The 15,812-nt window shown below is 47.9% G+C and overlaps 1 protein-coding gene and 1 non-coding gene across 4 annotated transcripts in view; one reads left to right on the top strand and one right to left on the bottom strand.

Moving 5' to 3' along the window:
• Window positions 1-15,812, bottom strand: part of MAP3K4 (mitogen-activated protein kinase kinase kinase 4) — a 146,973-nt gene that overhangs the window by 73,510 nt on the left and 57,651 nt on the right. For all 3 annotated transcript variants that reach the window (XM_069974371.1, XM_069974372.1, XM_069974373.1), the window contains 5 exons: window positions 14,969-15,068; window positions 9,280-9,363; window positions 6,166-6,420; window positions 5,935-6,084; window positions 1,645-1,806 (listed from right to left, as the gene is read on the bottom strand). In XM_069974371.1, coding sequence (XP_069830472.1) covers window positions 1,645-1,806; window positions 5,935-6,084; window positions 6,166-6,420; window positions 9,280-9,363; window positions 14,969-15,068 — 751 coding nt within the window. The remainder of the gene's footprint in view (window positions 1-1,644; window positions 1,807-5,934; window positions 6,085-6,165; window positions 6,421-9,279; window positions 9,364-14,968; window positions 15,069-15,812) is intronic.
• LOC138796099 (U2 spliceosomal RNA) lies at window positions 9,025-9,210 on the top strand. Its single transcript, XR_011363718.1, has one exon. It is a non-coding gene; the product is annotated as a U2 spliceosomal RNA (small nuclear RNA).

Raw genomic sequence — 15,812 nt, 5'->3', positions numbered from 1 at the left:
GTGAGCGGGAGTGAGGGGGCAGTGAGCGGGAGTGAGGGGCAGTGAGCGGGAGTGAGGGGGCAATGAGCGGGAGTGAGGGGGCAGTGAGCGGGAGTGAGGGGTCAGTGAGCGGGAGTGAGGGGCAGTGAGCGGGAGTGAGGGGCAGTGAGCGGGAGTGAGGGGCAGTGAGGGGGCAGTGAGCGGGAGTGAGGGGCAGTGAGCAGGAGTGAGGGGCAGTGAGCAGGAGTGAGGGGCAGTGAGCCGGAGTGAGGGGCAGTGAGGAGGCAGTGAGCGGGAGTGAGGGGCAGTGAGCGGGAGTGAGGGGCAGTGAGCGGGAGTGAGGGGCAGTGAGCGGGAGTGAGGGGCAGTGAGCGGGCAGTAAGGGGCAGTGAGCGGCAGTAAGGGGGCAGTTAGCGGGAGTGAGGGGCAGTGAGCGAGCAGTAAGGGGCAGTGAGCGGGCAGTAAGGGGCAGTGAGCGGCAGTAAGGGGGCAGTTAGCGGGAGTGAGGGGCAGTGAGCGAGCAGTAAGGGGCAGTGAGCGGGCAGTAAGGGGCAGTGAGCGGGCAGTAAGGGGCAGTGAGCGGGCAGTGAGCGGGCAGTAAGGGGCAGTGAGCTGCAGTGAGGGGGCAGTTAGCGGGAGTGAGGGGCAGTGAGGGGCCAGTGAGTGGCAGTGAGGGGGCAGTTAGCGGGAGTGAGGGGGCAGGGAGGGCAGTCACAAAACAAAGAAACAATAGGTCAAATACAAATCACATCCTAAACGAGAGATGGGACATCCTGGGCGGACACCAACGTCCGAGGTGACTGACACCAGGAGTCCCAAATTTGGCTGGACACTTCCTATTTTTATATATAATGCGTTCATAGGAAATTGTCATGTTAACAAGTGAGATCGATGTCAGGAGTGGGAGGCCTCCTGTCTATCCACTGAAGGGCAATGGCCTTTCAGGCTAAGAAAAGCAATTCTCTCAAGACGATAGAAGTAAAATGGGTCCCGCACCTCTTCACCCCCCTCCCCCCCCCAAATTAACAAGTAGCGGGATGTAAGGGGACCTAGATAGGAGACATCCGTGAGGATTGCCACCACCAGCTCATTCCCGCAGGCCTGTAGGCGAGGACAGTCCCAGATCATAGAGACATTTGGGGCAGGTCGGGGCGGGTATCCTGCCCATCCTATGAGGACAGACAGGGGTCAGGTAACTCTGATGTATTATGTATAATTGGATGAGACGATTATTAATAGAAGGGGAGACGAGAGTGTGTGACCTCATCGCAGCCTCATCCAACTCGTCGCAGCCTCATCCCACTCATCCCAGCCTCATCCCACTCGTCGCAGCCTCGTCGCAGCCTCATCCCACTCGTCGCAGCCTCGTCGCAGCCTCATCCCACTCGTCGCAGCCTCATCCCACTCGTCATACACCATAGGGATATGATGGAAATGAGGGAACAAGATTTGTTATTATTCGTTGCATTTGTTGTTATACCTTTAACGAAGGGGCGCGGCATAGGCACAAGGGGCGCGGCATAGGCACAAGGGGCGCGGCATAGGCACAAGGGGCGCGGCATAGGCACAAGGGGCGCGGCATAGGCACAAGGGGCGCGGCATAGGCACAAGGGGCGCGGCATAGGCGGTTCTACTTGATAACTAAGCACAATTTGCAGGACATACCTCAAATCCAAAGTTGTAACCTTGAATCATGGCTTCTCGATAATATTGCTGCAAAGTGGAAGGTTCTGATTCCTCCACCTCTGCTTCAAATTCGGAGGTGTACAGCTGATCCACCCGGTCTATGGCGCTGGTGATCTTATTACACAGGTCTAAGGCGTCGCTCTATTGTATCAAAAGAAATTCTAAGCTTTATATTCTCAGCCGTCACACTGGGCTACAGCAACATTATATACACCCCCCCTGCTGTATACATTACATACATCCCCCTGCTGTATACATTACATACACCCCCCTTGCTGTATATATTATATACACCCCCCCTGCTGTATACATTATATACATCCCCCTGCTGTATATATTACATACATCCCACTGCTGTATACATTACATACATCCCCCTGCTGTATACATTATATACACCCCCCCTGCTGTATACATTATATACACCCCCCCTGCTGTATACATTATATACATCCCCCTGCTGTATATATTACATACATCCCACTGCTGTATACATTACATACATCCCCCTGCTGTATACATTACATACATCCCCCTGCTGTATACATTACATACATCCCCCTGCTGTATACATTATATACACCCCCCCTGCTGTATACATTATATACACCCCCCCTGCTGTATACATTATATACATCCCCCTGCTGTATACATTACATACATCCCCCTGCTGTATACATTACATACATCCCCCTGCTGTATACATTATATACACCCCCCCTGCTGTATACATTATATACATCCCCCTGCTGTATACATTACATACACCCCCCCCCCCTGCTGTATACATTACATAGACCCCCCCTGCTGTATACATTATATACACCCCCCTGCTGTATACATTACATACATCCCCCCCGCTGTATACATTACATACATCCCCCCCGCTGTATACATTACATACATCCCCCCTGCTGTATACATTACATACATCCCCCCCGCTGTATACATTACATACATCCCCCTGCTGTATACATTACATACATCCCCCCCGCTGTATACATTACATACATCCCCCTGCTGTATACATTACATACACCCCCCCGCTGTATACATTACATACATCCCCCTGCTGTATACATTACATACATCCCCCCCGCTGTATACATTACATACATCCCCCTGCTGTATACATTACATACATCCCCCCCGCTGTATACATTACATACATCCCCCTGCTGTATACATTACATACATCCCCCCCGCTGTATACATTACATACATCCCCCTGCTGTATACATTACATACACCCCCCCCTGCTGTATACATTACATACATCCCCCTGCTGTATACATTACATACATCCCCCTGCTGTATACATTACATACATCCCCCTGCTGTATACATTACATACATCCCCCTGCTGTATACATTACATACATCCCCCTGCTGTATACATTACATACACCCCCCCCCTGCTGTATACATTACATACATCCCCCTGCTGTATACATTACATACATCCCCCTGCTGTATACATTACATACATCCCCCTGCTGTATACATTACATACACCCCCCTGCTGTATACATTATATACATCCCCCTGCTGTATACATTATATACATTACATACATCCCCCTGCTGTATACATTATATACATCCCCCTGCTGTATACATTATATACATCCCCCTGCTGTATACATTATATACATTACATACATCCCCCTGCTGTATACATTACATACACCCCCCTGCTGTATACATTATATACATCCCCCTGCTGTATACATTATATACATTACATACATCCCCCTGCTGTATACATTACACACATCCCCCTGCTGTATACATTACATACATCCCCCTGCTGTATACATTACATACATCCCCCTGCTGTATACATTATATACATTACATACATCCCCCTGCTGTATACATTACATACACCCCCCCCCCCCTGCTGTATACATTACATACATCCCCCTGCTGTATACATTACATACATCCCCCTGCTGTATACATTATATACATCCCCCTGCTGTATACATTATATACATTACATACATCCCCCTGCTGTATACATTATATACATCCCCCTGCTGTATACATTATATACATTACATACATCCCCCTGCTGTATACATTACATACACCCCCCTGCTGTATACATTATATACATCCCCCTGCTGTATACATTATATACATTACATACATCCCCCTGCTGTATACATTACACACATCCCCCTGCTGTATACATTACATACATCCCCCTGCTGTATACATTACATACATCCCCCTGCTGTATACATTACATACATCCCCCTGCTGTATACATTATATACATTACATACATCCCCCTGCTGTATACATTACATACATCCCCCTGCTGTATACATTACATACATCCCCCTGCTGTATACATTACATACACCCCCCCCTGCTGTATACATTACATACATCCCCCTGCTGTATACATTACATACACCCCCCCCTGCTGTATACATTACATACATCCCCCTGCTGTATACATTACATACACCCCCCCCTGCTGTATACATTACATACATCCCCCTGCTGTATACATTACATACATCCCCCTGCTGTATACATTACATACACCCCCCCCTGCTGTATACATTACATACATCCCCCTGCTGTATACATTACATACATCCCCCTGCTGTATACATTATATACATTACATACATCCCCCTGCTGTATACATTATATACATCCCCCTGCTGTATAAATTACATACATCCCCCTGCTGTATACATTACATACATCCCCCTGCTGTATACATTGGATACATCCCCCTGCTGTATACATTATATACATTACATACATCCCCCTGCTGTATACATTACATACATCCCTCTGCTGTATACATTGGATACACCCCCCTGCTGTATACATTATATACATCCCCCTGCTGTATACATTACATACACCCCCCTGCTGTATACATTACATACATCCCCCTGCTGTATACATTACATACATCCCTCTGCTGTATACATTGGATACACCCCCCTGCTGTATACATTATATACACCCCCCTGCTGTATACATTACATACATCCCCCTGCTGTATACATTACATACATCCCTCTGCTGTATACATTGGATACACCCCCCTGCTGTATACATTATATACATCCTCCTGCTGTATACATTACATACATCCCCCTGCTGTATACATTACATACATCCCCCTGCTGTATACATTACATACACCCCCCCCCTGCTGTATACATTACATACATCCCCCTGCTGTATACATTATATACATCCCCCTGCTGTATACATTATATACATTACATACATCCCCCTGCTGTATACATTATATACATCCCCCTGCTGTATAAATTACATACATCCCCCTGCTGTATACATTACATACATCCCCCTGCTGTATACATTACATACACCCCCCTGCTGTATACATTATATACATCCCCCTGCTGTATACATTATATACATTACATACATCCCCCTGCTGTATACATTATATACATCCCCCTGCTGTATAAATTACATACATCCCCCTGCTGTATACATTACATACACCCCCCCTGCTGTATACATTACATACACCCCCCCTGCTGTATACATTACATACACCCCCCCCCCCTGCTGTATACATTACATACATCCCCCTGCTGTATACATTACATACATCCCCCTGCTGTATACATTATATACATCCCCCTGCTGTATACATTACATACATCCCCCTGCTGTATAAATTACATACATCCCTCTGCTGTATACATTGGATACATCCCCCTGCTGTATACATTATATACATTACATACATCCCCCTGCTGTATACATTACATACATCCCCCTGCTGTATACATTATATACATCCCCCTGCTGTATACATTATATACATTACATACATCCCCCTGCTGTATACATTATATACATTACATACATCCCCCTGCTGTATACATTACATACATCCCCCTGCTGTATACATTACATACATCCCCCTGCTGTATACATTACATACATCCCCCTGCTGTATACATTATATACATCCCCCTGCTGTATACATTATATACATTACATACATCCCCCTGCTGTATACATTATATACATTACATACATCCCCCTGCTGTATACATTATATACATTACATACATCCCCCTGCTGTATACATTATATACATCCCCCTGCTGTATAAATTACATACATCCCTCTTGTGTATACATTGGATACACCCCCTGCTGTATCAAACATCAGTGTACATTACACAAATAATACACAGCAGCAGGTGTATACGCCGTATCTTGTAGTATTGCTATGCCTATACACTCACCTTGAGTTGCTGTAAGGCTTCGGCAATTACGGGATGGCTGGACGTCTGCTCGAGTTTCAGAGACAAGATGTCCTCCACACAGTGCTGAAAATGTTTCCTGGTGCGCAGCAAATGTGCGGACTGCATTACTACCAGCAGCAGGTTGTCCATCTTACGGGAAGAAGTTATGGGAGAGGTTACCTGCTGCCCGATCCCGATGGCCGCACTACATGACACAATCCACAGACTTACCTGCATACTTCTTAGAGTATCGGCGGTCTCCACAGGGGGCACCACCCTCACCGTCTGACCCCCCCACCGGGCCCAGGCCTCCTCCGCCTCCAGGTGCTTGGTCATCAGTAAGAAGGCCTCGTACGCCACCTCCTCACTCTCTTTCGAGCAGTCTACACCAGCCGCAGCGTTCAGCAATTGTAAAATGACCGCTCGTCCCTTAGAAAGATTATCCGGCACAAATATATGCAGATTGTCCAGGGTGGGAACCAACACCTAGGAGGAAGAGGAGGGAGATGAGGAAGGAGCACCGGATGCAAGACTTACCATTTACTGCAATCTGGTGGAAATATCCCCAAAATCTGCCACATCCTGGCACCTTACCGGGGGCGAAGACTACAGGAGACGACGGGGTGGAGATTACAGAGTACAGAGATTACGGGGTCGGGGATGGAGATTACAGAGTACAGAGACAACAGGGGACGGGGATGGAGATTACAGAGTACAGAGACAACAGGGGACGGGGATGGAGATTACAGAGTACAGAGACAACAGGGGACGGGGATGGAGATTACAGAGTACAGAGACAACAGGGGACGGGGATGGAGATTACAGAGTACAGAGACAACAGGGGACGGGGATGGAGATTACAGAGTACAGAGACAACAGGGGACGGGGATGGAGATTACAGAGTACAGAGACAACAGGGGACGGGGATGGAGATTACAGAGTACAGAGACAACAGGGGACGGGGATGGAGATTACAGAGTACAGAGACAACAGGGGACGGGGATGGAGATTACAGAGTACAGAGACAACAGGGGACGGGGATGGAGATTACAGAGTACAGAGACAACAGGGGACGGGGATGGAGATTACAGAGTATAGAGACTACAGGGGACGGGGATGGAGATTACAGAGTACAGAGACAACAGGGGACGGGGATGGAGATTACAGAGTATAGAGACTACAGGGGACGGGGATGGAGATTACAGAGTACAGAGACTACAGGGGACAGGGATGGAGATTACAGAGTACAGAGACAACAGGGGACGGGGATGGAGATTACAGAGTACAGAGACAACAGGGGACGGGGATGGAGATTACAGAGTATAGAGACTACAGGGGACGGGGATGGAGATTACAGAGTACAGAGACAACAGGGGACGGAGATTACAGAGTACAGAGACTACAGGGGACGGGGATGGAGATTACAGAGTATAGAGACTACAGGGGACGGGGATGGAGATTACAGAGTACAGAGACAACAGGGGACGGAGATTACAGAGTACAGAGACAACAGGGGACGGGGATGGAGATTACAGAGTACAGAGACTACGGGGGACGGGGATGGAGATTACAGAGTACAGAGACTACAGGGGACGGGGATGGAGATTACAGAGTACAGAGACTACAGGGGACGGGGATGGAGATTACAGAGTACAGAGACAACAGGGGACAGGGATGGAGATTACAGAGTACAGAGACTACAGGGGACCGGGGTGGACATTACAGGGGACAGAGACTACAGGGGACGGGGATGGAGATTACAGAGTACAGAGACAACAGGGGACGGGGATGGAGATTACAGAGTACAGAGACAACAGGGGACGGGGATGGAGATTACAGAGTACAGAGACTACAGGGGACGGGGTGGACATTACAGGGGACAGAGACTACAGGGGACGGGGATGGAGATTACAGAGTACAGAGACAACAGGGGACGGGGATGGAGATTACAGAGTACAGAGACTACAGGGGACCGGGGTGGAGATTACAGAGTACGGAGACTACAGGGGACGGGGTGGAGATTACAGAGTACAGAGACTACAGGAGACGACTGGGGATGGAGATTACAGAGTACAGAGACTACAGGGGACGGAGATTACAGAGTACAGAGACTACAGGGGATGGAGATTACAGAGTACAGAGACTACAGGGATGGAGATAACAGGGGACGGAGACTACAGGGGACGACTGGGGATGAAGATTACAGGGGACGGGGATGAAGATTACAGGGGACGGGGATGAAGATTACAGGGGACGGGGATGAAGATTACAGGGGACGGGGATGAAGATTACAGGGGGCGGGGATGAAGATTACAGGGGACGGGGATGAAGATTACAGGGGGCGGGGATGAAGATTACAGGGGGCGGGGATGAAGATTACAGGGGGCGGGGATGGAGATTACAGGGGGCGGGGATGGAGATTACAGGGGGCGGGGATGGAGATTACAGGGGGCGGGGATGGAGATTACAGGGGGCGGGGATGGAGATTACAGGGGACGGGGATGGAGATTACAGGGGACGGGGATGGCTTCGGATAATGAAGGGCATAGAGATTACAGGGGGCGGGGATGAAGATTACAGGGGGCGGGGATGGAGATTACAGGGGACGGGGATGGAGATTACATGGGACGGGGATGAAGATTACAGGGGACGGGGATGGAGATTACAGGGGGCGGGGATGAAGATTACAGGGGGCGGGGATGAAGATTACAGGGGACGGGGATGAAGATTACAGGGGGCGGGGATGGAGATTACAGGGGGCGGGGATGGAGATTACAGGGGGCGGGGATGGAGATTACAGGGGGCGGGGATGGAGATTACAGGGGGCGGGGATGGAGATTACAGGGGACGGGGATGGCTTCGGATAATGAAGGGCATAGAGATTACAGGGGATAGACCAGAATCCTTCATTATGATGCTGGGTGTGAATGTGGCCTCAGGCTACGCCAAGTGTAATAAACAGCTGGAGCGCCAGTGACGGAGCGGTCCCATCTTTATACTGTCCTGAAGGAGAAACATTTACCCCTCGCTCCCATAATTACAGCTCACTATGGGCACTCCATTAGAGACACAAGGTGATATATAAGTGCGATCACTTCTGGGCCTGTTGGATAGGATCACACGTAATATCTGTTCTTATAATATCGGATACGTCCCCTATCTGGGACCATACATGACATGGATTTGTAGACCAGCGAGATAGAAGAAGAGTTTGCTCCATCCTCTCCTGGCAGTGACCTGGTATCTGGTAATAATCATGTCCGCATAGTTCTTCTTCAGCAAAGCGGGATCCTATTGGGGGGATCTTCTATACTCACTGATTGGCGCACATGGGAGGACATTTACCTTAGAATAGTTCTTGTCTGTGAGGAACGTTATCAGGTCGTGTACAGATGTAGAGAAGGTGAACTCTGCCGCAATCTCCAAATCCTACAACAACAAAACATTTCAACCTCTTAAAGAAAGTGCTGAGAATTACCATGAGTACACCACAGAGGACGCACAGAAGCGGCACTCACCATTCAGGCTGGGGGTCACACAGTGTGACCCCCAGCCTGATATCTCTTCTTTCTTTTGTTGCAGAGCCGTCATATTACAGACAGGGGAGGACTAACACCCAATGCAGCTGCTTCACAGGACTGTCCTCCCTCACCTGCACCAGCTCTGCCATAAAGGAAGACAAGACCGTAACCGGTGACTGCCGCTTCCTGCTGTTTCTTTGTGCTGTTTAAGGATATCTAAGCCATATAGTGAGCACCACCCACATCTCAGAAGCGATCCCCACTTTACTTTAGGGCGAGGTGACCCCACAATGTCTTGTACTAGCCGTGCCCAGTGCCGTTTTCTGTGTGGTTTTGATTTTTTTTATATCACACACACCTTGGTTTTATCTACAATATATACACACAGACACACATTCATAGAGACACACACATACATATATATATCAAAAAAATGAAAGTCTGTCTGTCCCAAATAGACTTCCAAACGCCTGAACAGTTTGACCCCAAATTTGGCCCACAGATACATTGGGTGCCCGGGAAGGTTATTGCGAAGGTCCCGTCCCCGCCAGATGTACAGGAGAGGAGGGGGAGGGGGAAGAGAGGCGCCCCATAGAGATGAATGGGAAAATCTCCTCACTGCACACACAGGTGATATAATTAGCTGCAGCAGACACGGCAGTTGGAGCCTTAGCAACCAATAGGATTACTGCTTTCATTTTCACAGGGAGCAATGGTTGCTAGGGAAGCTGCCTCACAACATCCACAGTAACAACTGGTAGACCCCCTACTCCATCTATACAGTACAGGTATACAGGACCCCCTACTCCATCTATACAGTACATGTATACAGGACCCCCTACTCCATCTATACAGTACATGTATACAGGGCCCCCTACTCCAACTATACAGTACATGTATACAGGACCCCCTACTCCATCTATACAGTACATGTATACAGGACCCCCTACTCCATCTATACAGTACAGGTATACAGGACCCCCTACTCCATCTATACAGTACATGTATACAGGACCCCCTACTCCATCTATACAGTAGGGGGTCCTGTATATACATGTACTGTATAGATGGAGTAGGGGGTCCTGTATACATGTACTGTATAGATGGAGTAGGGGGCCCTGTATACATGTACTGTATAGATGGAGTAGGGGGTCCTGTATACATGTACTGTATAGATGGAGTAGGGGGTCCTGTATACATGTACTGTATAGATGGAGTAGGGGGCCCTGTATATACATGTACTATATAGATTGAGTAGGGGGGCCTCTATACATGTACTGTTTAGATTGAGTAGGGGGTCCTGTATACATGTAAACAGTACATGTATAGAGGGCCCCCTAATCAATCTATACAGTACATGTATATACAGGGCCCCCTACTCCATCTATACAGTACATGTATACAGGACCCCCTACTCCATCTATACCGTACATGTATACAGGACCCCCTACTCCATCTATACAGTACATGTATACAGGACCCCCTACTCCATCTATACAGTACATGTATACAGGACCCCCTACTCCATCTATACAGTACATGTATACAGGGCCCCCTACTTCATCTATACAGTACATGTATACAGGACCCCCTACTCCATCTATACAGTACATGTATACAGGACCCCCTACTCCATCTATACAGTACATGTATACAGGACCCCCTACTCCATCTATACAGTACATGTATACAGGACCCCCTACTCCATCTATACAGTACATGTATACAGGTCCCCCTACTCCATCTATACAGTACATGTATACAGGGCCCCCTACTCCATCTATACAGTACATGTATACAGGGCCCCCTACTCCATCTATACAGTACATGTATACAGGACCCCCTACTCCATCTATACAGTACATGTATACAGGACCCCCTACTCCATCTATACAGTACATGTATACAGGACCCCCTACTCCATCTATACAGGTATACAGGACCCCCTACTCCAACTATACAGTACATGTATACAGGACCCCCTACTCCATCTATACAGGTATACAGGACCCCCTACTCCAACTATACAGTACATGTATACAGGACCCCCTACTCCAACTATACAGTACATGTATAGAGGGCCCCCTACTCAATCTATACAGTACATATATACAGGGCCCCCTACTTCATCTATACAGTACAAGTATACAGGGCCCCCTACTCCATCTATACAGTACATGTATACAGGACCCCCTACTCCATCTATTCAAGTATACAGGGCCCCCTACTCCATCTATAAAGTACATGTATACAGGACAGTATTACCAGCTGCTGCTAAGCACTAAACCTGAAGGTGCCCCATCCTCACTCACCAATTAGCATCAGGATAGGTATGTAATAGCTCCACACGTCACATTTAACACTGCCACACCAAGCCTGACCAATACCGCCACACTGTGACTGGATAACACCGCCACACCAAGCCTGACCAATACCGCCACACTGTGACTGGATAACACTGCTATACCAGACCTGACCAATACCGCCACACTGTGACTGGATAACCCCACTATACCAGACCTGACCAATACTGACCCACTGTGACTGAATAACACTGCCATACCAGACCCGACCAATACCGCCATACTGTGACTGGATAACACCGCCATACCAGACCTGACCAATACCGCCATACTGTGACTGGATAACACCGCTATACCAGACCTGACCAATACTGCCATACCCCTCTTTGAAAAGACACCAGATTTTCTGAACGGGAGGGTACTGCCCCTTTGCAAGGCGCTACCCTAGGAACTAGAACATGGGTGCCTCATGGTAAATACGACCCTGCAGGTATACAGGACACTACAGGTATACAGGACCCCAAAACTATACACTCCAGGTGCACGGGACCTACACCAACTATATACTACAGGTATACAGGACCCCCAACTTTACACTACAGGTGTACAGGACCCCAAAACTATACACTACAGGTATAAAGGACCTCCACCAACTATATACTTCAGGTATACAGGACCTCCACCAACTATATACAAGTATACAGGACCCCAAACTATACACTACAGGTATACAGGACCCCAAAACTATACACTACAGGTATACAGGACCCCAAAACTATATACTACAAGTATACAGGAACTCTACCAACTATATACTACAGGTATATAGGACCCCAAACTATACACTACGGGTTTACAGAAACCCACTACAGGTATACAGCACCTTCACCAACTCTATACTACAGGTATACAGGACCCCCAAACTTTAAACTACAGGTATACCGGACCTCCACCAACTATATACTACAGGTATACAGGACCACAAACTATACACTACGGGTTTACAGAAACCCCAAACTATACACTACAGGTATACATAACTTTCACCAACTCTATAATACAGGTATACAGCACCCCCCCACCAACTCTATACTACAGGTATACAGGACCCCAAACTATACACTACAGGTATACAGGACCCCAAAACTATACACTAAAGGTATACAGGAACTCCACAAACTATATACTACAGGTATATAGGACCCCAAACTTTACACTACAGGTATACATGACCTCCACTAACTCTATACTACAAGTATACAGCACCTTTACCAACTCTATACTACAGGTATACAGGACCCCCAAACTTTACACTACAGGTATACAGGACCTCCACCAACTACATACTACAGGTATACAGGACCCCCGTAGTATATACTAAAGGTATACAAGACCTCCACCAACTATACACTACAAGTATACAGCACCAACTATTTACTACAGGTATACAGGACCCGTGAACTATACAGTACAGGTATACAGGACCTTCACCAACTATACACTGCAGGTATACAGGACTTCCCAAGCAATACAGTACAGGTATACAGCCCCCCCCCCAACTATACACTATAAGTATACAGGACTCCCCCAACTATACACTATAGGTATACAGCCCCCCACCCCCCAACTATGCACTACAGATATGCAGGACGCCTAAAAACTATACACTGTAGGTATACAGAACCCCTCCAACTATGCACTACAGGTATACACTAATTCCACTGATGAAACAATACCTTTAGATTGGCCTCCTGGGCACCTTAGAACAAATCTAATTAACACACTGACACTTTATGCCCGGGCACATTTTCTAGTATATACACTCACCGGCTACTTTATTAGGTACACCATGCTAGTAACGGGTTGGACCCCATTTTGCCTTCAGAACTGCCTCAATTCTTGGTGGCATAGATACAACAAGGTGCTGGAAGCATTCCTCAGAGATTTTGGTCCATATTGACATGATGGCATCACACAGTTGCCGCAGATTTGTCGGCTGCACATCCATGATGCCAATCTCCCGTTCCACCACATCCCAAAGATGCTCTATTGGATTGAGATCTGGTGACTGTGGAGGCCATTGGAGTACAGTGAACTCATTGTCATGTTCAAGAAACCAGTCTGAGATGATTCTAGCTTTATGACATGGCGCATTATCCTGCTGAAAGTAGCCATCAGATGTTGGGTCCATTGTGGTCATAAAGGGATGGACATGGTCAGCAACAATACTCAGGTAGGCTGTGGCGTTGCAACCATGCTCAATTGGTACCAAGGGGCCCAAAGAGTGCCAAGAAAATATTCCCCACACCATGACACCACCACCACCAGCCTGAACCGTTGATACAAGGCAGGATGGATCCATGCTTTTATGTTGTTGACGCCAAATTCTGACCATACCATCCGAATGTTGCAGAAGAAATCGAGACTCATCAGACCAGGCAACGTTTTTCCAATCTTCTACTGTCCAATTTCGATGAGCTTGTGCAAATTGTAGCCTCAGTTTCCTGTTCTTAGCTGAGCGGAGTGGCCCCCGGTGTGGTCTTCTGCTGCTGTAGCCCATCTGCCTCAAAGTTGGAGGTACTGTGCGTTCAGAGATGCTCTTCTGCCTACCTTGGCTGTAACGGTTGGCTATTTGAGTCACTGTTGCCTTTCTATCAGCTCGAACCAGTCTGCCCATTCTCCTCTGACCTCTGGCATCAACAAGGCATTTCCGCCCACAGAACTGCCGCTCACTGGATGTTTTTTCTTTTTCGGACCATTCTCTGTAAACCCTAGAGATGGTTGTGCGTGAAAATCCCAGTAGATCAGCAGTTTCTGAAATACTCAGACCAGCCCTTCTGGCACCAACAACCATGCCACGTTCAAAGGCCTCAAATCACCTTTCTTCCCCATACTGATTCTCGGTTTGAACTGCAGGAGATTGCTTTGACCATGTCTACATGCCTAAATGCACTGAGTTGCCGCCATGTGATTGGCTGTTTAGAAATTAAGTGGTGACGTGCAGTTGGACAGGTGTACCTAATAAAGTGGCCGGTGAGTGTATGAGTATATATATATATATATATATATATATATATATATATATATATATATATATATTATATATATACACACACAGACACACATATACACACACACACACACACACAGTATAGCAGAGTACAGTCTAGCAGAGCACAGTACACTATAGGGTTTAGTAGAGCTCAGTACCTTTCTTAACATTTTAGCAAAACCAAGTGCTTTGGATGCTCGCTCTCTGGCTTCATGGAAGAGTTCTTTGAGGGCACGACTGGTTTCAATGACCGATCTCCTGGGGAAGACACAAGGTGATCAGTCAGCTTCTAGAACATGTTCTCAATCACTCAGCATCCGGTCACATCTCTATGCAAAAATGGCAAAAAAGTAATCTATTCAGCATGCAACAAGGACTTAGAGGGGTTATCCAGGAGTCAGAACAGGTCCTGGCCGCAGGGTGATCCAGGGAACAGAACAGGTCCTGGCCGCAGGGTGATCCAGGGAACAGAACAGGTCCTGGGCGCAGGGTGATCCAGGGAACAGAACAGGTCCTGGGCGCAGGGTGATCCAGGGAACAGAACAGGTCCTGGCCACAGGGTGAAGGGTATAGTTAACCTCTGAAGGATATATGCCGTACTGGTACAGCATACATCCGCAAGAGGAGTTCAGAGGGGGGCCGCGCCACGACCCCTCTCTGAACTGCCGCGATCCTGACTGCTATCTGCAGCACGGGACTGCAGCTATTAGCAGGAGCTGGCCGATCGTCACATAAGGGATTAGTGCTGTGTATATAGAATTCCCCTAGAGAGCTCAGTCCCTTGTATACAGGAGACCCCAGGGGCATCAGTGCTGTGTATATAGGAGACCCCAGGGGAATCAGTGCTTTGTATATAGGAGACCACAGGGGGATCAGTGCTGTGTATATAGGAGACCCCCAGGGAGATCAGTGCTGTGTATATAGGAGACCCCCAGGGGGATCAGTGCTGTGTATATAGGGGATAAGTGCTGTGTATATAGGAGCCCCCAGGGGGATCAGTGC

Source organism: Dendropsophus ebraccatus, chromosome 6, assembly GCF_027789765.1.
Source record: "Dendropsophus ebraccatus isolate aDenEbr1 chromosome 6, aDenEbr1.pat, whole genome shotgun sequence".
Taxonomy (NCBI): Eukaryota; Metazoa; Chordata; class Amphibia; order Anura; family Hylidae; genus Dendropsophus; species Dendropsophus ebraccatus.
Note: the sequence above shows the minus strand (reverse complement) of the source record. Positions and strands in the feature narration are given on the sequence as shown.